Below are 24,635 nucleotides of genomic sequence, written 5' to 3' on the forward strand. Positions count from 1 at the left end.
TCCCAGAGACTGATGCTGGAACTGGCCAGTTGGCTATGAGGATACAATAGGTAGAAAGTGCTGCAGGACAGCTGGTGGCCAAGCTTGAATGGATTGGTAGATTGTAAGTCAGTGACTTCTGGCTTGTTAACGGTGATTATATCTCTAGGTGAACCAGGTCTTATGGGAATGCCAGGAGCCCGAGGCCCTCCAGGACCCTCTGGAGATGCAGGACAGCCAGGTAAAAGCATACAGAGACCAAAAATACTTTTTGCTCAGTTGGGAACACAAATGTCTTTGTCAACAATTTCCAGTCTTAATTTGAAGTTAAGGCTGGCAGAGGATATCTGAACTGTAAGATGGTGATGAAAGGAAAACACACAGGCAATCTAGACCCTTTGTGATCTCAGGATTGCATACACTGCAAACAAGAACATCAGCTGCTATAAGCCAGCATTCAGTTTACATACCAGGTGCTAGGCCAATTTACACGACTTGTGGGCTGTGTGCTATAATTTTAAGTAAATGTAATCTTTTTCTCCCTGTCTATCCTTTCCCCACCTGAAATTTGTTTAGACATCTTAGAATTTTTGCCTTTTTCTTCCAGGTCTCACAGGACCCCAAGGACCGCCAGGTAGGTTTTTCCACCATGTTCCAATTTATCAATGACACACTTTGATATGGGCTCAAAAACCCCTTGTAATTTTCCCTCTGTGCTGCTTGGAGCTTCCAAAGTGATATCCCAACGTTTCTGCATCTCCCATGGCTTTTGAGACAGTTTTTGTGGTTGGTGTGTAATTTTTGAGGAATGCAGGGCCTTGGAGTGTTTGAAAATTTGCCTCTCCCCAAAACATAGTGTGCAACAAATAACATGTTTCAGTTCCCTGTGCATCACTGAAAAGTCCTTCTAATCAGCAGCAGAAACAGAGGGGAGAGTATGTAGCAATAGAGGTGTAAACAGAGGATGTGATGTCTGCAAGCAGAGGTGGTTTGTGGGGCAGGTCACCAGGGAATTTATCCAGGAGCCTCAGGAAAGGGAGCAATATCTGGAAGAAACTACAGGAAGAAATCTAGGGAGCAGTGCCATCATCCAGGGAGCAGTGGGAGAAGAGAAGCCCTTACTTGTGCCCAGGGACACTATCAGCTCAGTCTACAGTCCACTGTTAATTCCTCCACTTGCTGTCAGGGACCTGCTTATAAATGCTGAAAGCCAGGGTCTTGAGTAGGGGAGTTCCTTCTATAAACCCACAAATGAAACTCAACTGGGGTACCTGAAAAAAATAGAACAAACAATATTTGCACTAACCATTTTAAATTGTTCATCTACCTCATATCAGGACTTCCAGGCAACCCAGGCCGACCAGGGGCTAAAGGTGAGTTTTGCTTCTTCCCTAATACCCACTTTCTCTCTAAGCAGTTCATTTTAGGGAGGATTAGCTGCTCTGCTGACCAGTCCCTGAATCAACAGTGGCATCTAGTGGCTTTAGGAAGGGAAGGCTTGAGAAGCAGATGGTAGCCAAAGCCTCCTTGAGCATACAGAAAAGGCAGGGCACCTGCTGAGGCACTCAGCATGACAGTTCTCCCCTGAGAAAACCTTAGCAAACCTGGTTCTGCCCTGAGCATATGAGTATAGTGCCTGGTGACTGCAATGGAAGCTGTGTGCCTGCCTCGGATAAATCAAGGCCTATTGCCTATTCTGACAGATGTAGTGCTTGGAAAGCTGATCAGAGGATATCTCTGGATTAGCTGAGCTGTGTTGCTTCCTCCATGACCTTCTAGTGCTATGAATTCTCAGACAAGAGATCAAGGGCAAAGAGAACAGAAATCCCATGTTTAATAAGACAATGTCATTGAGCTAGTGACGAATCTTCCCCAGAAAAGCAGTTCATCTTTTGTCTTTTTCTTTTCATAGGAGAACCTGGAGCTCCAGGAAAAGTTATAAGTGCTGGTATGTAGTGCTGTGAGAGTTCAAACACTTCTGCTTTTGGGGGATTTTCTTGGAGGTTTTTTGGAGGTTTTTTGTTATGCCTCCTAAATTCATCTCAACTGTGTGTCAGACCTGTACTGGGACTCCCTGTGTTGGGAGAATACATATGCTGTAGGCGTATGTATTCCTTAAGGATAGATTTGTTACACGTTCGCTGGATGTGTGTGTATATATGTGTATGTGTGCAAGTGTATGTCTTTGTGTTTCAGAGGGTTCGTCAACTATTGCTCTGCCAGGCCCACCAGGTCCCCCAGGCCCAGCTGGCCCCACTGGTCCCCCAGGTGTTCCAGGTGAGGAAGCTGCTCCTCTGCTGTGGTTTTTGCAGGCAGCTTGCATTGCTGTGCATCCAGTTCTTAATTTAATGTGTGATGTATATTGTCTCTGCCAGGCTGCCCTGTCTGGGAGGCAAGATTGCTCAGGCAGTCTAGATACTCATGGTCCTCACCCTTCCATGCAGAAAGACCAAGATCTCAGGCTGAGTTAGGGAGGCAGCAGCCTCAAGGGAGAAATGGGATACGATCACAGCGGGGCAGGACAGAAGGGAGGGCTGAGAAGATGAAGAAACTGGGAACGCTGTTGTTGTCCTTTGATCTGATGAGTACAAAGTAGTGATAGATCAAATTGAGCGAGTAGAATCAAGTTCTTTTGCCTCTCAGGAAAGCAGGCTTGTGTCTAATCCCTCTCCTGGCACTGTTACTGAAATCAGGAAGTGCTTGTTTTCCAGTCTTAGCTTTCAAATCCCACATGAGCATCTACAAATCTTTCACACAAACACACACACACACTGACTCTGGCTATGCATGAGCTTGGTCCTCAGACTCCTCTGTCCCAGGTCAGACACCGCCCTCCAGCACCCTGGTGTCAGGCAGCAGAGTTCCTGAGCCCTGGTTCTCATGGCACTTCTCTGCCTCTCCCAGCTGTATAGCTGGAGCTAATCCTGGAGCTGGTTTGGTAAAGCTAGCCTCAATTTGCAGCAGGGAATGCAAGAGGAGGGTTAGGCCTGTTGCATTTCTATTGTGGTCAGTGACATTCTAGTTATTTCCCCAGTCTAAGAGGCACCAAGCACTTTAATTGCTACATGATGGAAAATAAGCCTCTTTGGAGCTTCAGGTAATACATGGGACATTGATGAATTCATACCCCATAGCAATTTCATTTACTTGTGCAGGCAAATACATTATTTGATAGTCTCAGTTCTTATAAAAGACCTATTGATTCTTTCCTGCTACTGTAAAATACAACCAGGAAAATCTAATGCAATCTGTTTTTTTCCTTTGAAACCAGGTCCTGTTGGACCAGCTGGTCTCCCTGGACAACAAGGTACTGTTCTCCATCAGCTTTGATTCTGCTTCTTAAGAGAACTGAATTCATTAGTTTTTCCTTTGTTTCTAATTCTCTCAGCCCTTGGCACAATCTCTTTTCCCTTTTGTTTGCAGACTTCTTCCTTTCAGTTCATTTTGCTGCATTATTTAGCTTAATTAATCTTGTAAAGAATTTCTATTCTTTTTTTCTTTCCCGGGGAAGAAGAGGGGTAGGAAGAGCCAGTGTGATGTGGATGCTGCAAATGTCTTTTTTTCTTACGTTATTTTTTCCGGAGGCTGGTATTTCTAAGGCACTTCTCAAGTGACGTTGCCTTTCTGTGGCAGGGGCTATAGCCCAGCTGGACACCTCCCACCATTTTGAAAGGTGGGAGAACAAACTACAGCCAAATTGGAAATAATGTCACTGTGAAACCACTGCCAATTGGACAGACATCTGTTTGGAAGGGCCTGAACAGAGCTGACTCCTAAGAACCTTTCTTATCTGGTTTTCTATGATCCTGTTAGGGCAAATTGTGTAGTAATTTCCACATTTGAATACAGTGTCCCTCCGAGCCAGAGACTGAGTTCATGCTCCTAGTTCACATAAGCAAAGTCTGAACCTGTTGTTGAGGAGGTGAGAAGTGGGTACAAAATGTCACCCTCTCTCAGTTAAATAATTCACTTTCTGTTGTTTTTTTTTTCCTGAAAAAGGTCCACGGGGCGAGAAGGGATCCCCAGGTGAAGCTGTGATAGAAACTATCAAAACAGAAGTCTCATCATTAACATCTCAAAGTAAGTGGGCCTGCCTTTCCACTCCTTTGCTTGGAGAGGTGCGAGAGGCCTCAAGGCCTGCTCACACCTAACAGGAGTTGCCTCTACCTCTTTCCTTGCAATGTGACATAGGGCAAGTGTGTGTGTGTCTATTTTTGGTGGTGGGACAGCAATACCATCTCCTTCTTCTGCCCTCCTTCTCATCTGTGCATCCCAAATGCTTTCAAAAGGAGGTAGATGGCACCAGGCCCATGTCACAGAGAGGAAAGCTAAGGAATGGTGACTGGTGAACAGTCCCCGACAGCAGAGATGGTCACGGAGCTGTGAGGTTTCAGCCTGGCCTTTTAGCCACTGTGTTCACGCAGGGCAGTTCCCTTATGTAATATGAACACAGAACCATGCGTGAGAGGAGAACCAGTTTGAAAAGGCACATTAATCTAAGCAACAGACATCAAAATCTCTCTGTGAATTAGAGAGCAAATTCACAGGGGAGCAAATGCTATTTTAACATGAAAATAAGTGGAGCAGAACAGAATGGTTTAGCAGCATCCCGAGAAAAGTGTCTGCTTGCTCTGTGCAATACTAGATGTGTGGTGCACTTACAGTCAGTATTCCTAGGATCTGGGACCTTTGCAAGTGTGCAGGAGAGGCAAGGCAGAGGAGGGCATAAAATCATAAACGATCCTTGCCTGATCACCATCTGAATGGGGGTCATGTAGATCCAGACCATGCTTCAGTACTGTCCCATCCCCCATTCAGGAGTCTTGGATCTCAGCATCACTGAACTTTGAGTTTGTGCCTCAGCTTGGAGGTGAGGATACATCTCCAATCAAGATAACACAGTGCAGATACTTGTTAAATAATGGCTGCGTCGTGTTCTCCTCCCAAAACTTGCTCCTTGTTGAAAGAATCTTTCCTCTCCTTGGAAGTTCTTTCCCTCCTTCTCTAGCCTTTGACTCCTTTGCTTTTTCCCTCAGCAACCGTTACTCTCCAGAGAGATCTCCTCCCTGTTTCCAATATGCTGCCAGCCTGCTCAGCACTGTATTTTGCTTCATGTCCTAACCTGCGTGCTGGCAACCAAACACATCTCTCTTCTCCCCTCTCTGCCTCAACTTTGGCTTAGGTCACCCAGGTCCTACCTTAGTCCACCTTTGACTGTAAGAGCTTCTAACAGCAATGTAACGACAGTGTTTCCATAGCAGCAGTAGCTCCATAGCAACACTTTTCCCTTTTTTGTGTGTGTTTCATTTGCACAGTGCTGGCAGATTTACAAGGGCGAGCAGGACCACCAGGTCCCCCTGGACCACCAGGTACGTAATATAGCAGAGCTCAGTGTGTAAGCAGGGGGACACAAACACACATGGCATGTTTCTGGGCCATGCAGTTTGCTGACTAAATATTCTACAATACCCGTTTCTTTCTTCATCAGGTGAATCTGTGCAGGGACCCCCTGGACCTCGTGGCCCCCCAGGTAAGAGCTTGATTCTCTGAAACAAACCTGGAAAGTGTGAGGTTTTTGCAGTGCCTCTATCCTGTGCCTTGTGATAGCCCAGATACAATCTTGGATCTGGTGGAAGTTAGCAGAGCTGACTTTACTGGAAGCAGAATTTCACATAGTGTGTTCCTACTAACACAATTTCACTGCAATATAGTTTCACAGCAGTAAGACGCTGCCTGAGAGAGGAGATTTGCTTTGGCAGAGGTTTGCTAGCCAGAGCAGTAATTCATAAAAGCCATACTTTTTTGGGAAGACACTCAACATTGTCAAGTCCCCAAAGGAAGTAACTGCAATCACTTCTGTCTTTCCTTCTTACTTGTCCAGCCTTAACTTCCAGCTGGGGACAGAGGGATTGGTTCTTATCATAAGGAATATATCCCCACTCCACTTCCTGTAGCACAGATTTCCCTTTCACAGCCAGAAGAGGGGAGGTGCAGGAGGACACAAGACAGGAGCATAACCCAATTCCTTGCTCTCTGCTCAGTAGCAAAGAGGAGAAGGTCAGGTGTGTGATGAAATGAACCTTCCCTCTCAATGTAGTGAAGGCCAGCTGGGGTAGGCACTCTGTACCACAGAGAAAGGAGTTTCTCTGTCCTACATCTGCTGTGGTGGCAAATGATAATGAAAAATGACTAACAGGGATAGATGTGTGTGGAGAAAACAATGATACCAGCCTACACTTGGAAATATTTGAGCTATGGCCATGGCTGGAGATGTAGCAGCTCTGATATGCATTTACTTACATTGCTGAGGTTCATCCTACCTGAAGCCTGTTTGTGTCCCTTTTGCCTAGGAGAAGGATTGCCAGGACCTCCAGGTCCACCAGGGAGACCAGGATCTTCCATGTCCACGTCAGGTAGGTTCTTCCCACTCATTCCCTCTCCTGTGCCCTGGGAATGTCCTGACTGTTGGGGTTCCAGAGAGCACATCCTTGGCTAGGACCAGGTGGAGCCAGAGAAAACTTGTGTCATGTTCTGTTGGATGTCATGAAAAAACCTTTTTGTTTTAATTACAGAAACGTTCTTCACAGGACCACCAGGTCCACCAGGCCCACCAGGCCCGAAGGGAGACCGAGGTGGGTATATCCTGCTGCCTCACCAAGATACTAGATGGATCTCAGCACCTCACTGAAAAGAAGGAAGGAAGGGCTTGGAAGCAGAAAGTGTCCTGCCATTCTGTGGCTGTAAGAAAGCTAGCACAGTGGTAACTAAATAGGACTCCTGTCTGCTGCCATAAAACATGTCAGTCTTTGGAGAAATTTATTAGCCTCCAATACTGGTGTCAAGGCAATGGCTGTATTGAGATCCCAACTTCACAAGCCAATTAGATTCAGGGGCATTCAGAGCTTCAGATTTGCCATTGAAGGGGAACAATCTTTTTGCAAAATGCAGTGTGGACTTGGCTAAGTCAGTGCAAGGAGGTGGCCCTGTGAAGTGTAGCTCAGCTCTCAGCTGGCAGGAGAAGATGGGACCTACTCCCTTTACCCATTTCTGCCCTGAAAATTGAAGGCCATGATAATATTCTGCAGTGTGGGCTGCGATGTTGCAGATCAGAACAAAGCAAATACTAACGCTTTTCCTCTGCTCCGCTGTTCACAGGCGAACAAGGTCCACGAGGATTCACCGGTAAGGAGGCTTCCATGAGACATCAGTGGGGTGGGGTGCAGTGTAGCTTGCCTGTGTATATGACTGCTCCTCCATTTCTGTGTCCCATGCAGGAGAACCGGGTGAGCCTGGCCTTTCAGCGTTCTCATCTCATGGTCAGTGCCCCCTTTCCTCCTTTGAATTCATTGTCCCTAGGCTGAAACCAGGGGGCAAAATCCTGCTCTGTTGATTCTAGCTTAGTTTTAGTGGAGCCAGGATTTTGCCCACACACTTTATTCCTGTGAATCTCTGACTCTCCTTCTGCAACTGACAGGTGACAGAGTCACCATGCAGGGACCTCCAGGAGTTCCAGGCCCACCAGGCCCACCTGGACCCAAAGGTGAAGTTAAAAATCTTCTCTCTTTCTTTGCTGGTGGCCTCACAGCCAAGAGTGGTTGAGACTAAAGAATGGAGCAACCTGGTCCTTTGAGAACTACAGCTGTGCCCACCCCTGCCTTTTCAGGCAGAGCAGGACCATGGCAATAAAATTGCTCTGAGCACAAGGCACCTGGGCAGATCACAGAAGGCTCAGAAAAGCTGCTGCAGCCTCTTCCTTCTGCTCTTCCCCTTGCTAATTCAAGATAGTCATTACAAGGGCTGCGTAGTTGCTTCTCTGACAACATGTAGCTCAACTGTTTTACGTGACCAAGTATGCAACATGCAGTGACACCCATTACAATTATCAATCTCCCTCACTTTGGTTTCCAGGTGATGCAGGTGTCCCAGGCGCTCCTGGCATCCCAGGAGCATCTCGAGGTAAGAGGGCAGACCATCATTGCTCTGATATCATCAAGAAATGCTGACATCCTGGTGGAGACTTTGAAAAGCTCCTTTGGGTTTTACAAGTGTGGGTGCCAACCTAACGCTGATGGGATTTGTGTTCAAAACCTCTTTTTTTACAGCCTGCCTTAAATTAGACAATTTAAGAATTGCAAGTTTTCTACTTCCAGCTTACTGGGAATCCTTTAAGCCAGAGTTTGTACTCATGGGACATGAAAGAAAGGGATTCCAGGTTGGCTAACCATGTTCCACAAGGGATTAGGGAAGCTGCATTGAACCCTCTTGCGGAAATACTTCTGATCAGAACAAAAGTGCCCTTTGTTCAGTTTTACTTACCCTCAGGTGGATTCATGTGAATTAAGCTGTTTTCATTCTGAATAAGAGCATCTCTGTTTGCAGGATATTAATGCAGTTTCACAAAAAGTGCATATATGGATTAACTTAAGTGTCCCTCCATGTGAACAAGCCCTCTGCTTCTCCACATTGTGCCCTAGGAATACTACCTCAGGGTGCTGGGAAGACAAACACCTTAAAGAGTGTGAGGTGACAGGAGTCACACAGGGCCCACCTGTATCTTGCAGTGGAGACCAGTGAGGAGGTTCTTCACCTGGTGCTGCCCAGGCTGGCTGGGATTGGGAGCAGCAGGGCAGTGAGGTTAGCCTAATGAGCTTGAGTGCTTTATGGATCTCTGTCTATATTTCTGCACAGCATTGCACTCTGGTGCACAAACTGACCAGGTCTGTCCGTACAAAGCCAGGAAGGTCTTTGGACTCAGACCTGCAGAGCTGTGTAGGCTGAATTATAAGATGCTGAATTAATTGAAGGCGTTATACTGACTAATTACCCATGCTCAGACTGTGTTTAGAGATAAAGGGGGAGCCCCTCCATAGTCCATTCCCAAAGCTCTTTCCAGACCTGTCAGAAAGACTCAATGCAAGCACACTTTAGCATTGCTTGGTCTGATGCAACCAGGCCAAAAACATTCCTTCTCCTTACAATGCTTTTTGTAGGTGGATCTAGACAAATTCAGGGACCCCCAGGACCTCCTGGGCCACCCGGTCCTCCTGGCCCAGGTGGAAGTTCATCTCAAGAGATTCAGCAGTATGTCACTGACTACCTGAAAAGTGAGTATAATGAGACTTTGCCATGGGTCAGCAGATGCATGCCTATCTCTCTTTTGCTCCCTTAGCCCCTTGTCACTCTCCCTTTAGAAGCAGCAGCCCTACTGCTCTGGCCTTATTTTTGTTGAATGCTATGAAGTGCGGTTGCCCACTGTGGCCTCTGCAGAACTGTCCTTCTATCAGCCTGCTTTTTGACAGAGGAAGAGGGTCCAGTAATTGTGCATATGGCCATTGTCTTCCCTCTAGTGATGTGGGCATATCTTGGGCTTCCTACCTAGGTGACAACGTAAGGCATTATTTGGCTGGTGCCCAAGGCCCACCAGGCCCTCCAGGCCCACCTGGAGTCATCACCACTGCGGATGGGATGAACTTGGATTACGCGGAGCTGGCTACCCGTGTTATGAACTATATGACAAGTAAGCACCTTGTTGGTAAGTTCTGTACTGAGTCACGCTCTTGGCTGAGCTTGTGCAACACCTAGCAGGTGAGAACCAGAGGAGAAACAACAATCTTTAAATAGCAGCACCCCAACCCAGTTATTCATCTTCTGCAGTCTTGGACCAGGACTCCACACAGCTCAGGTAGCCTCTGAGCTTTGTCCCATTTTGATGGTTAGATTAACTAACAGTTGCTGCTGTTTAAAAAGTCTCACATTAAACATAGCTGTTAGACCTTGTAAAGTCCCCAGGACCCAAACAGAGGTGGCTGTATTTGGTATATGTAGTCTCAGGTATTCTGGGGCTGTCTTGTATGCTTGGGGCCCTTCTGAAGTAGATGAAATTCCCAGAGCTTTTGGAAGCAGCCTGGAATCTCAGTCAGAAGAGCACAGACCACACTGATGTGGAAGCAACAAGGCTGTGTGAGACAGCAGCTGATTCATGGCTGGGGGCACGGGAAGCCCATTCCACCAGTTAAACTGGATTAATTCAGCTTTTCTTAGTCCCTGCCTGACCTCTCTTCACCTTCTGTCTCCTCTTAACCCTGCCTCACATAAAACCTTTTCATTCCCACAGGCTCTTCAGATCGCTATCAGTCATTTGCCAGTTCGGTATCAACTACATCCGTTTTGTACCAAGAACTTCTGGACATGCTGCAGAGTAAGTGACCCTGAAGGGAAACATGGGGGATGGGGGTAAAGCATCCCAGCAGCCTGGTGATCTGTCCTTCCCTTCCAGTCTTCTGCCTCCAACCGGAGTTACAAGCAGCTGCTTCAGAGGGCAAAGGCCTGCCATAGGTGCTGCTGAGTGACCTGCAATGGCTCCTTCCAAGTCCTTTGGATACAGATTTATGTCTTGTACTGGAGAGTTTGCGTGCTTTCCAGAAGCTATACTTTCTTACCTATTTGCTTTTCATACCCACTGTTGTAACTCTGCAGTTTCCCCACTCTCTTGCTTCCCTTTCCCTCCTTGGCTCTCTAGGTGGCCTCTGCCTATGTCCCTCCTTTTTGGGAATTCCCCACAATTTCCTCCAATCTCCCACTAAATCTTGGGAGCTTTTCTTTCCAGCTCTTTCACTCTCTTAAGGTTCCCCATTCCTTCTTGCCCACTCCAAAGCCTTGCTATGTCTTTGTTCTTAAGGTGAAGAGGATACCCAGCTCTGTATTCTTTTTGACACACACTGTTACTTGTGGGCTGATAGATAAATCACCAGGATGTCATTTTGCTGTGCCTGAAGATATTGATGATCCTGGCCAATACTGCGTTCCTCCTATGTGATCCAGTGGGGGGTCAGTCAGATTCCACATTCCAAACAGACAAATGGCTGCTGAAATGCCACAGAGTTCAGCGTGGTCTTTTCCCTTGACCCAAGATGTTGTCCAGGGTGTCCTGAAGAAACAGAGCACAAAGAGGTCCCTTTGGCAATCCAAATTCTCATCCTCCTCAAACCCTGGGTTGTAGGACGTTCCCAGCCCTGTCACAAATGTTTGTGACACCATACACAGGGCAGATCACCCTCAGAAAAGGAGGCGAGGGAGGAAAGTAGCTTTGCATCCATAGGTTTTGATGGTCTCTGTAGTGATGGGGGCTCAGCTCACAGGCTGGGAACCCCTCACACCTGGCATCTTCACAGCAGCTGGACAGTCTTAAAAGATGCATTTTTCATTTCCAGGAGAAGAAATTCGTCAGTATCTAATTGGACCTCGGGGCCCACCAGGACCTCCTGGACCAGGGGGAGATGGCATGTCTCTGTCACTGGATTATGATGAGCTGACCAGACGGTTTATCAGCTACTTGACAAGTAATGGTCTTTATTAGTGTGCATTTCCCTCTGTTCCTTTGGGAGCTGAGCAGAAAGCTCATGCTGTCAGTGAAAACTCTTTCAGTGTCAACTGTGTGAATCCCTATGTACCGAGACCTCCTCACGGGGATTGTGAGAGACTTGAAAGAAAACAAAGATACCCTGTAGCTACCATACTATCCATAGACTCTAGTAAAGAGTTCTTGCTTTGCTAAAAACTGAGCTTAGGAACATCATTTCACCTTAGCCATCTTAGAAGTCCCATCAACACCTTCAAGTGCCTTTATAACCCTTTTCTCACTGGCTCTGTGGCCAGGATATATCTCTCTGTGGAAGAGTTGATCTATGCCCATTTTGTGTCAAGGCAGCCCAGGCAACAATCTCTTAGAAGTTTAGAGTTAGTTGAAACAAATTCTGCCTCTCTGCTTCATTTTCCCATCTGTAAAGGGGTGATATGGCATCTAAGAACTGTCAGACAGAGAGGACTCTGGAGCATCCCCAACAGCAGTTCTAAAATGCCTAATCCTGGTAGCTGCAACTATCTGCTTAAAAGCAAGGCCTGGTCCGTGCTTACTCTCTCTGAACTGCCCTTGGAGGCCAGATCTCACTAATGGGCTGCTCCAAAGATGGTGGGAATTTCCTCTTTGGCTCTGGAAGCAGGAAACTGCTGTTTAACAGCAGCACCCCAACAGCTCAAGCAGGACAGCTGCACTTTATCAGCAATGACATTTCATTAAAGCAAATCACAAAGGTGCAAAGTTTTTCACCAGAGCTGCTTACAGATAGGCAGACAGGGGAAGAGCAGCACAGGCATCAGCTGGTGGGTCACAGCTAACCTACATGTCCTGGGGTGCCCCGCTGCCCCTGTGTCAGGGGTTCATGAGATGTGCAGAGCTTTTGCCAAGAACGGAGGCCTGATGCCTGCCTGTCTGCAGGTGCCCTTGTATTGGGATTAACGGGGCAAGTTTTAACTCCAGTCCAGAACAAGGCTTGAGCCCTGCTTCCCAGCACAATCTGCTGATGGGAACACTCCACCCTGCAGGAGTCCCTCCTGCATTGCCTGTGAACAAGCCCTGCAGCCTGTCTGCTCACACTGTAGCAGCCTGTTTTGATAATGTGCTACTCTTGGATCTGTTTGATTTTGCAGGTTCTGGGATGAGCATTGGGCTCCCTGGACCACCTGGGCCTCCGGGGACACCTGGTGTATCTTACAGTGACCTGACAGCCTACCTGAGAAGTAAGCCAACTTCTTTACTCCCCTGCCATAGGTCCCTGCACACCCCCAGGATCTTTTTTTACAGGCTTAGTCACAGAATTTCCCCTTTTGCCCATCACCACAAATAACCCTCTATGAGACTCTGATGGTCCCTCTGCCTTAGTTAGCAGCACTGCAGGCATCCTGGGCTCTGCCAGGACCTGCACAGATTGCGAGGGGCTGCAGACAGATCACTGTGCTCCTGTGAAGAGCAGCAGCAGCAAGGTGCTGTCTTGGGGATGGGGATGGAGGAGCCCTTTTTCTTCTCCAAACTCTGCAGCATAAAGGAATTTCTTATGCCACTTTTAAAAAGTATATTTAAAAAATAGAGACTTCTACTCCCTTTGGGATCTCCTGACGTCTACACACAGGAAAGTGAGGTGCACCAGGAAGGCTGCACCAGAAGGTGCTGGGGAGAAAAAAGCGCCTTATACTTGGCTGTAGCTAGCATTACCTGTATTGTCAGGGAAGGTTCATCAGGGTTGTGGTGGTTTGGGTGACTCTCTTTCTTCCTTTGTGTCTTACAGACTCTGAATTCAGTGGTCTTGTCGGGCCCCCTGGTCCTGCAGGGCCCCCAGGACCTCCAGGGATCCCCGGATCACCTGGCACCTCTCTGGAGGACATCTCTGCTTACCTACAAAGTAAAGCACTTGTGTTTCTCACAGCCAGCGGGGAGATTCTGTTTGTACGTGCTGGGGGGACTGAGACTGAGATTTAACTTACCAGGGGCTGTGAATGCCCACTGAGAACAAGGTCACTTTAAAAAAAATCTCATCGACATCAGCTGGAAAGGGGTGGAAGTTGGGGTTAGAGCCTTTAAACTTTCAAGATCCCCAGACGTGTGATTTCCTTGTCCTCTCACTGTCAGAAAACAACTCTTCCTTTCTCTCAAGGTGTGGGATACTCCTCCCTCTCTGGAGTCCAGGGTCCACCTGGCCCTCCTGGCCCTCCAGGACCACCAGGCTTCTCAGGAACTGGCCTCCTGTCCTATGCTGACATCACCCACAGTGACGAGTTCAGGAGCGAGCTGATCCAGTACCTGAAGAGTAAGGGGACGCCATCCATCCTCCCTGCACACACCCCAAGCCATGCTTTGCCTTGTGTAGGCTGGTGGCTCTGCCACAGCTGAGGCAGTCCTGTAGGAGCCTTCCCTGAATTGGGGCTGCAGCAACACCTTATCTCTACAGCCAGGTCTACGCAGGATTACACTGCACCCCATAGGCTTGTCTCCTCTCAGTCCGACTGCAAGGCAAAAGTCCATGTTGTGAGCCAAAAGGGACAGGCGCTGGGCAGTTACCTTTGGCCTGTACTGATCAGCAGGTCCCTAGTAAGGTCACCTGCAGAGTCTTGCCATGGGAAAAGCATTTTTTTTGACAAACACCTGCCTACAGAGCGGTGGATGATGTAGGGGTTGGAGGGCAGCACTGAGCCAGCTGTGAAGCAGCATTGGTCTGAGCTCTTACGCTGGCAAGTCATCCAGGGCAGCCTTTCAGAAACATGGGGATCCCCTCACTTGTGGGAGACTGGTCACAGAACAGCCGTTTTGGCAGAGGTGCTGAAATTGGCCTGAGAAGAGTGCACCCTTCTGCAAACTCGCTGGGCATGTTTCCAAGATTGGGCACGCAAAACTGTGGGAGAGATGGGAAGGAGGAGGGTGTGGTGCCGTCTGTAGAGATCAAGGTTGACATATGTGCCTGCTGCCTGAGAAATGGCACTGGATGAGGGTTACTGCGATGATTGGCGGGACAGAATTTCACACTCCAGTCTTCATTCAGGTGGTAGCACAGGACCTCTGCCATGCCTGGGGGACCCAGGTACCCTGGTGTCCCTGATGTCCCCCCTCTTGTATTTTGCAGGTGATGAAGTTCGAAGCTACATCTCAGGGCCGCCTGGGCCCCCTGGGCCACGAGGACCACCAGGACCCAAAGGAGATAGTGGCTTGGTGTCTGGGTCTATGTCTGCATCATACCAAGGGTTACGGACTTCCGAGCAGTTGCATGGAGGATCCCTTGGTGCTGAGGGATCCCATGGAGGCTCACTGGGCACAGGCAGCTCATATGGCAGCTCCATGAGCAGCATGTCATCTTACAGTGCCTCAGTGGGCAGCGATGGCTCTTATGATACCTCCATGGGCAGTGACAGGTCTTTCGATGCGTTGCTGACAGAAGAGGAATCACACAGATCAGCAGGTTCAAGCAGATCCTACAGCAGCTCCTTCGCTGGTTCCCTGGATTACAATGAGCTGGCACTCCGCGTGTCAGAGAACCTACAGAGTGAGTGGATTGCCTGCTTGTCCTGACCCTCCCTGTCCCAGCCCACAGCTCCTAGCCCCCTGTGCCTGGTGTCACACTGTTCACTTCCCTCACCCTTCCTGCTGCCTACAGCTCTCCCTTACACCTTCCTGCCTCAGCATCCAGCTGCAGTTTTCCCAGAGCTCCTTTCAAATGACATCTTTAATTCCTCAGGCCGTGGTATTCTCCAGGACCTGATGTCTTACACTGCACAGGGACCTGCAGGTCCCCCAGGCCCTCCTGGTCCCCCTGGCATCAGCAGGGTTTTTGCAGCCTATGGCAATGTCACTGAGGACCTCATGGACTTCTTTAGAAGTAAGTGGCATATTGACTTGGTGTTTCCGGCTCATGCATATGAGAGCTCTCCAACCTCTCATAGACCTAGTGATCTTTTCACCTTTGCATACTGCAAAAATACAGTCAAGATACAAAGCTGGAGGCAGATGGTCTTTCCATCCCCTTCCTCCCTTGCTGAGGAGGTACAGTCTCATCATTAGGAAGGAAATCAGGTTTTCGCACTACTTGTAGGAAACTCATCCCAAACCCTGGCAACCACTGTGCTTGCAACCCCTGTGGCCCATTTTAACATGGCTGGGCTGGCACAGGTAGAGCAACATGAGACAGCTGCTCACTCTGTTCTCAAATGCCCCTCCCTGAGCGTGGGCCAGCTCCAGCCCTGGTGACACCCAGAGAGGGTGGCAGAGCAGTGCTGGTGAAATGAGATCACAGCCTGCCCCTGGGACTTTGCTGGGACCAAACCCATTTTTTAAAAACCTGCTCTTAGTCAGTCTGATCCCATCTAACCTAGAGAAATGTCCTTCCAGTGTGACTCACTGCTTCTCTACATCAACACACAGCCCTTTGCAAGTGGTTTGTCCCACTCATTCATCCTCTCCTTCATTTCCCTCTCCAGCATATGGTACCATCCAGGGGCCACCCGGTGAAAAGGGGGAAAGGGGTTATCCTGGACCCAAAGGTAAGACTTGCCATCCTTTCCCTCTCAAGCCCTGTAACGCCCAGGAAGCAGCACTGTGTCCCCAGAGATAGTTGGCACGGGGCTGCGCAAGGTCACAGCCTCCCCACAGTGGAGGTGGCACCTTCAGGATCTCAGCCCAAGCATCGTCCTAACTTGGTCTTCCTTACCCTGGCCTCTCCCTGTCTGTGAGCCAGTCATGCTCAAGGGCAAACTTGGTCTTCTCATTCCTTCAGGTGACCCTGGACCAATGGGCCCGCCAGGACGCCACGGGCACAGGGGACCAAAAGGAGAGAAAGGAGAGAAAGGTATAAACATCTGCCATCCCCAGGGGAGCGGGGTTTGCCTGTCAGGGAGTGGAGGATTCCCCAGGCACCAGCCCATCGCTGGGAACCACGTGGCCCCATTTTTCTTGCTTTTTTTGGTTCTTTTGTCTTTTTTTCCCCACATGAACTTTTCAAATAACCCTTCTTTTGACTTTCTTGTCCCCAGGTGAACAAGTGTATGTTGGCAGAAGAAAAAGAAGAAGTGTGGGGGTTTAAGGAAAGAGCCAGCTCAGTTCTGCACTGGGCAGCATTCCCAGCAGCCCATAGAATCTTCACTGCCTTAATGCTAAAACGTCCTTGCCGATCAGCTAACCAGTTAGACTTGATAGTTCAGTGTCGCTGCTGAGATTTGAATGGCTCTTTTACGTGTCCAGCATGGCCCTAACATGGGTATCTGCTCCTGTTGCTGATGTTTGGCTTAGCGCCCCTGAGTTCCCAGGCTTATATGTCTTTGGGCTGACAAGGGCTTCCTGTCTCACCCAGTCCAAGCTTCTTGTATTACTCCCAGCTATGTAAAAACCTGTTTTTTAACAACTAGCCAGCTAGCCAGCAAAAAGAAAAAAAAGAAACCAATCCCTCCCCGACCAAATTCATGATTTGTCAGAGATCAGATTCAGCCCACAGGACAAAGGCCCCGTAAGAAACCCTAGGACAAACTTGCTCACCGCACTGGGATTTCCTCTCCACAAGCTCTGCTGTGCCAGCCCAAAGCTGCAGGACGTGTTGAAGCAGGTGCGGGTGGTACTGAGTGGGGCTGTGGCTCGGGGGTCTCTGGGAAGGGGCACACTGCACTGAGGTACCCCAGACACGGCCCACATGAGACACTGAGCCCAGCCCTGCCCGTGTCCAGCTGCTGCAGAGCTTTCAGACCCCTGGGCTCAGCACCCATTAGTGGCCTGGCCCATGGCTTGCTTTGGAAAGCGATGCCCTCCCCCTTCGGCTGTTTTGTGATCCTCTAGTGCTCCATTAACCCCAGTCCCGAGCCCAGCTCCTTGGACAAGCTGTTAGCAGAGGGGCTCAGGCAGCAATGGGGTACAGCCCATGCAAGTACTCTGCAGGGAGCCTGGGTCGGCACGTGCTTTGCGATGCCTGTTTATAGCTGCACAGCGAGACGTGACATGCACAGGGACCAAACTGAAGCACTTTTGAACACAATTTGTTGATCTTTTAAAAAATATTTTTGTAATTTTTTTTCTGTTTTTTAAGCATTGGGGAAGAATAATTTTTTAATGTAAACAGCCCAATTAAAGTGTGTTTTTCACCCCAAGCTCGCCTGATCAGTGTTACACTGGGCAGTCAGTACCAGCTTCACTGTGACCAGGGGCAGACACACCTTGTGGTTTTGGTGGCTGATGGCAGCTGCTTTGTTTCTCGTCACTAGTACATGACCCACGCAGACACCGAGCAGCTTCTCGGGTGTTGGCAGTTTACAGACACTTTAGCAGGAGCCTCTGCACATCGTCCCAGGGTGCCGCAGCCATCATCTTCTTCCTTGCAATGAGGCAGTACTCACAGAGTTTAAGTATTTTAGTGTTGGGGGGCGGGATGATGGCTGAGCTGCAAGGTACCGCCTGGCAGAGGCTGGCATTCCAGTGCAGGCGTGCAGCCGGGACAGCTGCCAGCCCCCCGCACGGTGCCTGGTCACTGCACGTGTGACACCACATCAGCTTTATGGTGTTCCTAGGGCCACGCACACACACATACACATGCCCACACACTCTGAAGTGCTACTTTAGTTCCAGGTATTGGCCAAAGCAGGTCAGTGGCTCATTTTTATAGAAAAAAAACCTTGCTTGAATTGCTTGTGTTCAGCCCAGGTTTAAATACCCATTGTCTGTTTTTATTTCCAGTGTTAGCGATGTCAAGTTTTGGTGTTCCTCCCACGTTATTGCTTAGGAGAGTTTAGAGCAAAGGCCTGCGTGAACCAGGTCAGCTTTCAGAGCACAGCACCTTGCAGTGTTTGCCAATAAAGCCTGCATCCTTCTGCGTGATTCATACTCCCTCACCTGGCTCTGCCAAGATGAGACATTTCCTTTTAATTCTCGCTTAAAAACAACAACAAAAGCATCTGTTGTCATGTTTAAGTGCAGCAGCTGTGTTTCCATGTCTGAAGCCATCCCTGAACTACTCGGGACCGCTGTAATGTGCTTGCAGGTTGTGTTGCGGGGTAGAGTTAGGCAACTGAGAGCAGTCTGCGGCACCGCAGCCCTACAACCACTCATTTGCTTCGTAATCCAGCCCGTGGCACTTGAACCATCGCTCGGGGGCTCTGCTGCCAAACAGCGGCGCCTCGTTCCTTTGCCTGTACCTGAGTGGGAAGAGTGGCTGTCACAAGGGGGACCCACGGACTGGGGGGCAGAAACTGGAGCTCCTACAACCCCAAGTTGCAATCCCACTGACAGGGCAGGGCAGTCACTGAAAACAGCATCCTTTTAGGTTGTGCTAAATCTGCACTCCCGCCTTGGGCTATTCCAGTCAGGGAGCCACACGCACAATGTTAAGTACTTTTTACACTCAATTATTTTAAAAATTCTAAATTGTCCCATTCACTCACAGATTAGTTGTATTTCATGCGAGTTTTCCATGAAGAAAACAGAGGGCATCTCAGCAAACAGTGATTTTATTGTATTTACAGCAGAATTATTACAATATTCTACAGAAAGCCATGAAATGAAATTACTTTTAAAAACAAGACAAAAAAAAAAACCCAACCCTGTTGTATGGCTGCTACTGCAAGTTCACTTCCATGAGCTGTACGTTCAGAGACCCTTAGCCAGTTATTCATCCATCTCATGATTTTTGGTTGCTTTCTGTAAGGCAAAAATAACTTGGTTTGCAGTTAACACAAAACATTCAACAAACTGCTGGGACAACGCGAGGTTGGAGGTGCCTCAGATTTGTATGCTTTATCACAGAAGCCCACCCCGCTTGGCTTTCTTGCGGAAAACAGGGGTATGACAGTTCAACATTACAGATGTCACTCAATGTCCCTTTCTAGTTTCTGTTCTTTCCACCATTTTAGGACTGATAATCAGTAAGAAAGAGGTTTTACCACCTAGCCTGGTAATTGTGGAAGAGATTCTGGAAAATCAGAGCATCTTTGGGCTCAGTGACTCCCTTCTACTTTCAGTACAGTGAAGCACATGAGCCTTCCTTATTCATGAGTTGGTTTTGAGCATGTTCTTAAGAGGTTGTCATCTTTCTCTGGCACCACTGACTGCCCTAATGCCACAAGTGCAGAAGTAGCTTCAGAAATGAAGTATGAGGATTGAGGCGAGAGAAAGGGGATGGAGAACAACTAAAAGCTCTGCAAGCAATATAGAGAAACACTATAAAGTTTCTTTCATCTTCTCCTTCCCTTCATCTGTTCTCATCTTTTGTAAGACTGAGAAACATGACAGGGCATCCTGGCCTTGGCTTGCCTCTGAATGAGGAAGGTTAATTCTCTCTGACCTCATTTTGTATCTGCTGTGAAGCTGACAGTACACGTCAGGGAGTGGGAAATGTGCATGGACACATCAACAGAAGGAAGTTTCTGAGATCCAGAAGTAGATTTTGAAGTAGAAGGGCTGGATTGTAAATGCTAACATAAAAAGCAGAAAGTTATCTACATAGTGACCATCCTCAATACTCCTCCCTGCCCTTTCCTCCAATGACCGTATAGTCACCGTCCTCAAGAACTTGCCCCACTCACCACGGCAGATTAACCAAAAAGCAGTCATTCAGCGGGAGCAACTAGCACTGAGCTTATTTGCACATTTAAGTCTGTTCCCTGGTTTTCAGCAAAGGTGAGCATTTCTGAGGTCCTAGGAGCTGCTACACAGCAGCTCTGAAAATCAGGCTACCTGAAAGTGGATTTAAGCAGCTGAATTTAAATAAATCTTTCATGTACCATGTCTTGCAAGACAGATACTGTTTCAGATGGAGAATCAACTTAAACTTCCTATGTGATATTGCCATCATAAAAGACATTGTGGTGTGATGAAAGAAATTACATTACTGCCTTGCTTGGCTCTGTCTTCGTTAAGGTGCTAAGTTTCCTACTTGTTAAGAAAAAAAATGCAGTAGCATGTAGTTATAATAAAGTCCTCTAGGACAGCAGAATAATTTTTTAAACCCATGTGATTGATTAGATATTGAATACCCATTAATGTAATTTTAAAAGGATATTAGCTTAAAACATTGTCTGAAAAAAAGGATGCAGCTCAGAATGAGTATCGGGATTTTAAAAGTGATATGAAAAATCAGTTTGAGTGAATGCCACTGGTCAGGACAGTGTGGTACTGCCACCTCTGAATTTGAATTCAGGTGTCAATTCATTTCACACCTTCTAAAGAAAAACATTTAATAAATCAGGATATAGCTAATCAATCATACCAACCTCAGTATCGTATCTTTTCATGCCTACGTGCTTCTCATGTGTTCAGCAGAGTGCTTGGAAAAAGAAACAAATTTGTCTTATGGGAATCAGAGAGGAAAAAACAGGCTGGAGTATTTCCCCGTCAACCAAGGAAACAGCGAAGTTCCCCTGGGACTTCAGGAGGCCGAGGGCTGAGACACAGCCCGTTTCCTCCACAGCTGGTAAACCTTCCCCAGACAGCCCCGTTCAGGCGAGATGCAGAATGTATTCAAGATGCAGAATCTCATTATAAGAACAGGGGCAGCCAGACCACCTGAGGTTCGGTTAGCCAAAGATCTCCCTGGGCTACCTGCATGAGCAGAGGACTGCAAGATGCTGCAACTAGCTGAGTTCTAGTAACCGTTAGGATGCGAGTGGAGCCACCGGCTCCTGTACTTACAAGGCCCTGTCCCAAGAAACCTGACTTCGCAGGTGCTGAAACCTGCTTTCAGAGCTCAGGAAGAACACGTTGTGAGGACTGAACCTGTCAGAGGCCACAGGCCTGCAGGCAGGTTTTTTTGTGAGAATCGGTTGTAAATACAAGAGGACACCCAATATATTGCACTGTAATTCATGCATTTTATTGCCTTTGTTCATTTTCCTGTGGACAGTATTTATGATGTAGTAAAACACAAAGGTGAGCAAATACTGATTTGTGGTCATCTTTTGAAGGGCATGTGGGGAAAATGAGATCTGCCAAACACTCAGTAAGAAAGCACATTGTTTTGGCTAAGGAAAATACACCTAACTACCCTGGAGATGGAGCTTCTAACTTCTTAAAGGGATGTGACCTGATAGTGGAGAGATTGGATTTTGTATCTCAGGAGGTCTCTTCCAGGCCTATGTGAGACTAAATGCATTTGAATTGAGTTTTCTGACATTGATGCAATGTTGTACGCCTCTTTCATGGTCTGCAATACTTAAAACCAATTTTATCAGTCTATATGTGTAAGTACCATGCTAGTTCCTGTTATCCCCCAGAAAAACAAATTTTCAAGCTTGGTATCAATTCTCAGCACAGTTCACAAGGCTGCAACTGCTTAACAGTGCTCCATACCTGGAGAGCTGACCAAACACCCGCTAAGGCTTCAATTGCTACATTCGATCCCTCCCCTCCATCACAGAACTCAGTTACTTATTTGTACCTTTTACAATGAGATCAGATCGCAGGGGCTTGTGTGAAAAGGATCTTCAACTAAAAGACTTAAAAGATTTAGACAGAGGTAAACAGCATGCCAGTATATATTAGCAAGTTATCACTGAAACTGCCAAAAATGTAAGGAGAAGATTAACGTTTCCCTCCAACGATTTAATGTGGATGAAGGTAGAGGTAATCCAGAAGGGGAAATCTGCCTGCCCTGCCTACTCCCCGAGTAAAGCACCGAGCCTACTTCATACGAAATTGCAAACAAATTCTGTTAAGTACAGAGATGAAGATTATTTAATGTTATTTTTGTAACAGTCAATTTATGATGGTGGAGCTTAAAAAGTAAAAGGTCTTCAAAGACATTTTTCACCCTACTAAACAAACAATTTAAAGAACTTTGCATTTAGCAACAGATAACATTCTAGAGATATGGTATGTGAATTTACAACAGTACACAATACACATTTATATAATAAAATGCCAGAAATTAAGGCTAGCTATTAAAGTAATTATACTATCAAAAACTTACAGAATTTAAATTAAAACATGCATTTTCCGATTTTTTTTTTTTACTGTGCTGTAAATTTTAAGTGTCTTCATTGAGAAGGTAGCAGTTCGACGTCCAAGAATTTCAGCATCCAAGATTTCAACCACATCCAATTAAGGTCCTATGTTAATTTACGAGTTCATTCACATGCATCGATACTGTTCCCATGAAATGAACATCATGTAATGTTCCCCAGTCGCACATTTAATGCAAGCTAGCAAAACAAAACGTTTACAGTCAATACCCAAAGAGACTAGGAAGTCAGGCCTCAAATGACAGAAAGCAAATACTATTTTACAAATTGAGCTTGAGCATACCAAAGTACAGCTTATAATACTGTCTTGATATGACTCAAACTCTAACCACCAAAGAGAGTGCGCTAAAAGTGACCTAATACAGTTGTATTTCCCTACCGGCTATATGAGAAACATTTCAGATTTTTTCCACTGCAGATCAGTCAGGTAAATAACTTATTGTACATCTATGAACTTGAAAAATAAAAACTGCCTATGTTAGTATGTGGCAACACAAAAGCAAAAAACCCAGCTTCGTAAAGTAGTTTGTCTATATATTTAACTTAAATCTTTCTATAAAATAAAATGACTAAAATAAAAAAAATCAAATCTAACACTTCTAATCAAATCAGACTTTAGCCATGGTTATTTATAAATATGACCATCCACCTCCACTTTTCTGATGGAGTTTAAATGAACAGGCTTTGGTAAGAACAGAAAAATGGCTCTACCCATTCCAGGTACAGTTAGAGAAACCACGTGCACTTTGTGCACCGCTTTCTAAAAAATACATTCTACAGGTTTTCCATTTGTAGAACTAACCCCCTGTAATAGCTAAGGAAAATAATAAACTGTGCATTTTAAAGTTAGCATTTCTTTCACCTTTACATATTTTAGTGCAAAATATTTTAGGGTGAGGATTTACAACAAAAATGGCAGTAGCAGCAAGAAATCTTCTGTTTTGTACAGTAACAACAATGCTAAGGAGTTTTGTTTTTTTAAATGACAAAGCACTATCCTGTTGCCAGGATTAGCATTATCGAAGTGTTTCAGGCACTGTATTAATTAAACTAGCACCCCATTTCATTATGGAACTAATGGACAAAATATGCCATGGAGATCAGCTCAGCTGAATTTATGCCAGAGGTTTTTTTTTAAAGAAGTTGCAAAGGCTTTTGCTTTTACCAATCGTGTTTAAACATAGGGTTTATTTTTCTGATTATTGGCATGCTCTGAGGAATTTGTTTCAGTCCTTGCTATGAAGACACAGCTCAACATTATAACATTTTAAACCTCTCACGGCAGTTTCAGTTGTGGAATTCTCTCGTGGAGAAATCAGACGCTTAAAAACACAGTAGCAGAACTAATATTATACCATTTAAATGTTCACATGATAAACCATTTTTTTGTGATCAGAAAGACTGTAATTAATATTTTAGGCTTAAAGTCAAAACCATAGATAACAACTTGTTGACTGAGATAAAAACCCCACTTATTCTTGAAACATCTGAAGGACATAAAATTACCATTATACACCAACACCTTTTTGTTTTCTTCCAATCCGAGAAGTAAAGAAACTGATCATGACACTGATTGTCTCCACTGAAAACAAAAAGCACTAGGTCCTTTGATGTAAACCACAGAGTGAGTCAGGTTAGACGATGAGGATGGAGAATTCCAAATATGAAAAAACCTACAGCAGTTTCCAGAGTTACGACCCAGTGGAGTGAAGGCTGGGGACTGGATAGAATTTGGAAATCCGGCTTTGTGTTGAAGGGTTAAGGCATTCGGATTCTCCAGTCATTTTAAAGAAAACTTCCTGTTCCTGCAGTTTTCTGGCAAATTCTTCTTCCAGCGTCTAAAACCAAAATCAGATTGTCATGGGATTACAAGGCAAAGTACAAGAAACCTATTATAATGGTGACATATTGCCTGATATAACATCGCAACTTCACACACCATCACAAAAAAAATCACCTAGCAATTATGAAATTGCAAGACAACCAAGACATAGCAAGCTAAGAACATCATCTGCCTGCAGGACGCTCTCTGAACTGTGTGAAAATATAGTACTTTCCATTTTAAAATAAAATATAAAACCAAAAAACACCCTCCACCACCCTCTGTCTGTTATTTAGCACTCAGTTTTTGTAGTAACCTACTGGCTTCTGAAATACATTCTGAAAACCAGAATTACCTCCAGCTAAGAAGTTTTATATGCAAATATGCACACATGTGCTGCAAAAGGAAACACCGTAAGAGGCTGATAACACGCAAGCCTTTTTGTTGCACATGCCCTTCGCTCAGCTTTTGCAGGTTTTTTAAACATCTTTTATTATTCAGTGAACTACAGCAGTTTTGTCCA

General features: G+C 46.4%; 2 protein-coding genes across 3 annotated transcripts in view; one reads left to right on the top strand and one right to left on the bottom strand.

The window, feature by feature from the left end:
• The window catches only part of COL17A1 (collagen type XVII alpha 1 chain), a 37,398-nt gene extending 20,004 nt beyond the window's left edge, over positions 1–17,394 (top strand). The window contains exons 30-56 of the mRNA XM_075504062.1: positions 149–220; positions 587–613; positions 1,317–1,352; positions 1,892–1,927; positions 2,176–2,256; positions 3,251–3,286; positions 3,979–4,059; positions 5,295–5,348; positions 5,468–5,509; positions 6,330–6,392; positions 6,552–6,611; positions 7,135–7,161; positions 7,254–7,295; positions 7,454–7,519; positions 7,888–7,935; positions 8,970–9,083; positions 9,359–9,496; positions 10,094–10,177; positions 11,190–11,318; positions 12,466–12,555; positions 13,101–13,214; positions 13,467–13,619; positions 14,430–14,846; positions 15,039–15,179; positions 15,778–15,840; positions 16,074–16,145; positions 16,330–17,394. Coding sequence (XP_075360177.1) covers positions 149–220; positions 587–613; positions 1,317–1,352; positions 1,892–1,927; positions 2,176–2,256; positions 3,251–3,286; positions 3,979–4,059; positions 5,295–5,348; positions 5,468–5,509; positions 6,330–6,392; positions 6,552–6,611; positions 7,135–7,161; positions 7,254–7,295; positions 7,454–7,519; positions 7,888–7,935; positions 8,970–9,083; positions 9,359–9,496; positions 10,094–10,177; positions 11,190–11,318; positions 12,466–12,555; positions 13,101–13,214; positions 13,467–13,619; positions 14,430–14,846; positions 15,039–15,179; positions 15,778–15,840; positions 16,074–16,145; positions 16,330–16,379 — 2,336 coding nt within the window. The 3' untranslated portion in view covers positions 16,380–17,394. The remainder of the gene's footprint in view (positions 1–148; positions 221–586; positions 614–1,316; positions 1,353–1,891; positions 1,928–2,175; positions 2,257–3,250; positions 3,287–3,978; positions 4,060–5,294; positions 5,349–5,467; positions 5,510–6,329; positions 6,393–6,551; positions 6,612–7,134; positions 7,162–7,253; positions 7,296–7,453; positions 7,520–7,887; positions 7,936–8,969; positions 9,084–9,358; positions 9,497–10,093; positions 10,178–11,189; positions 11,319–12,465; positions 12,556–13,100; positions 13,215–13,466; positions 13,620–14,429; positions 14,847–15,038; positions 15,180–15,777; positions 15,841–16,073; positions 16,146–16,329) is intronic.
• Positions 17,395–18,765: 1,371 nt separating this feature from the next.
• Positions 18,766–24,635, bottom strand: part of SLK (STE20 like kinase) — a 52,958-nt gene continuing 47,088 nt past the window's right edge. For both annotated transcript variants that reach the window (XM_075504609.1, XM_075504608.1), the window contains exon 18: positions 18,766–24,128. In XM_075504609.1, coding sequence (XP_075360724.1) covers positions 23,982–24,128 — 147 coding nt within the window. In that variant the 3' untranslated portion in view covers positions 18,766–23,981. The remainder of the gene's footprint in view (positions 24,129–24,635) is intronic.

The sequence above is a fragment of the Mycteria americana genome, chromosome 6 (assembly GCF_035582795.1).
Source record: "Mycteria americana isolate JAX WOST 10 ecotype Jacksonville Zoo and Gardens chromosome 6, USCA_MyAme_1.0, whole genome shotgun sequence".
Classification (NCBI taxonomy): domain Eukaryota; kingdom Metazoa; phylum Chordata; class Aves; order Ciconiiformes; family Ciconiidae; genus Mycteria; species Mycteria americana.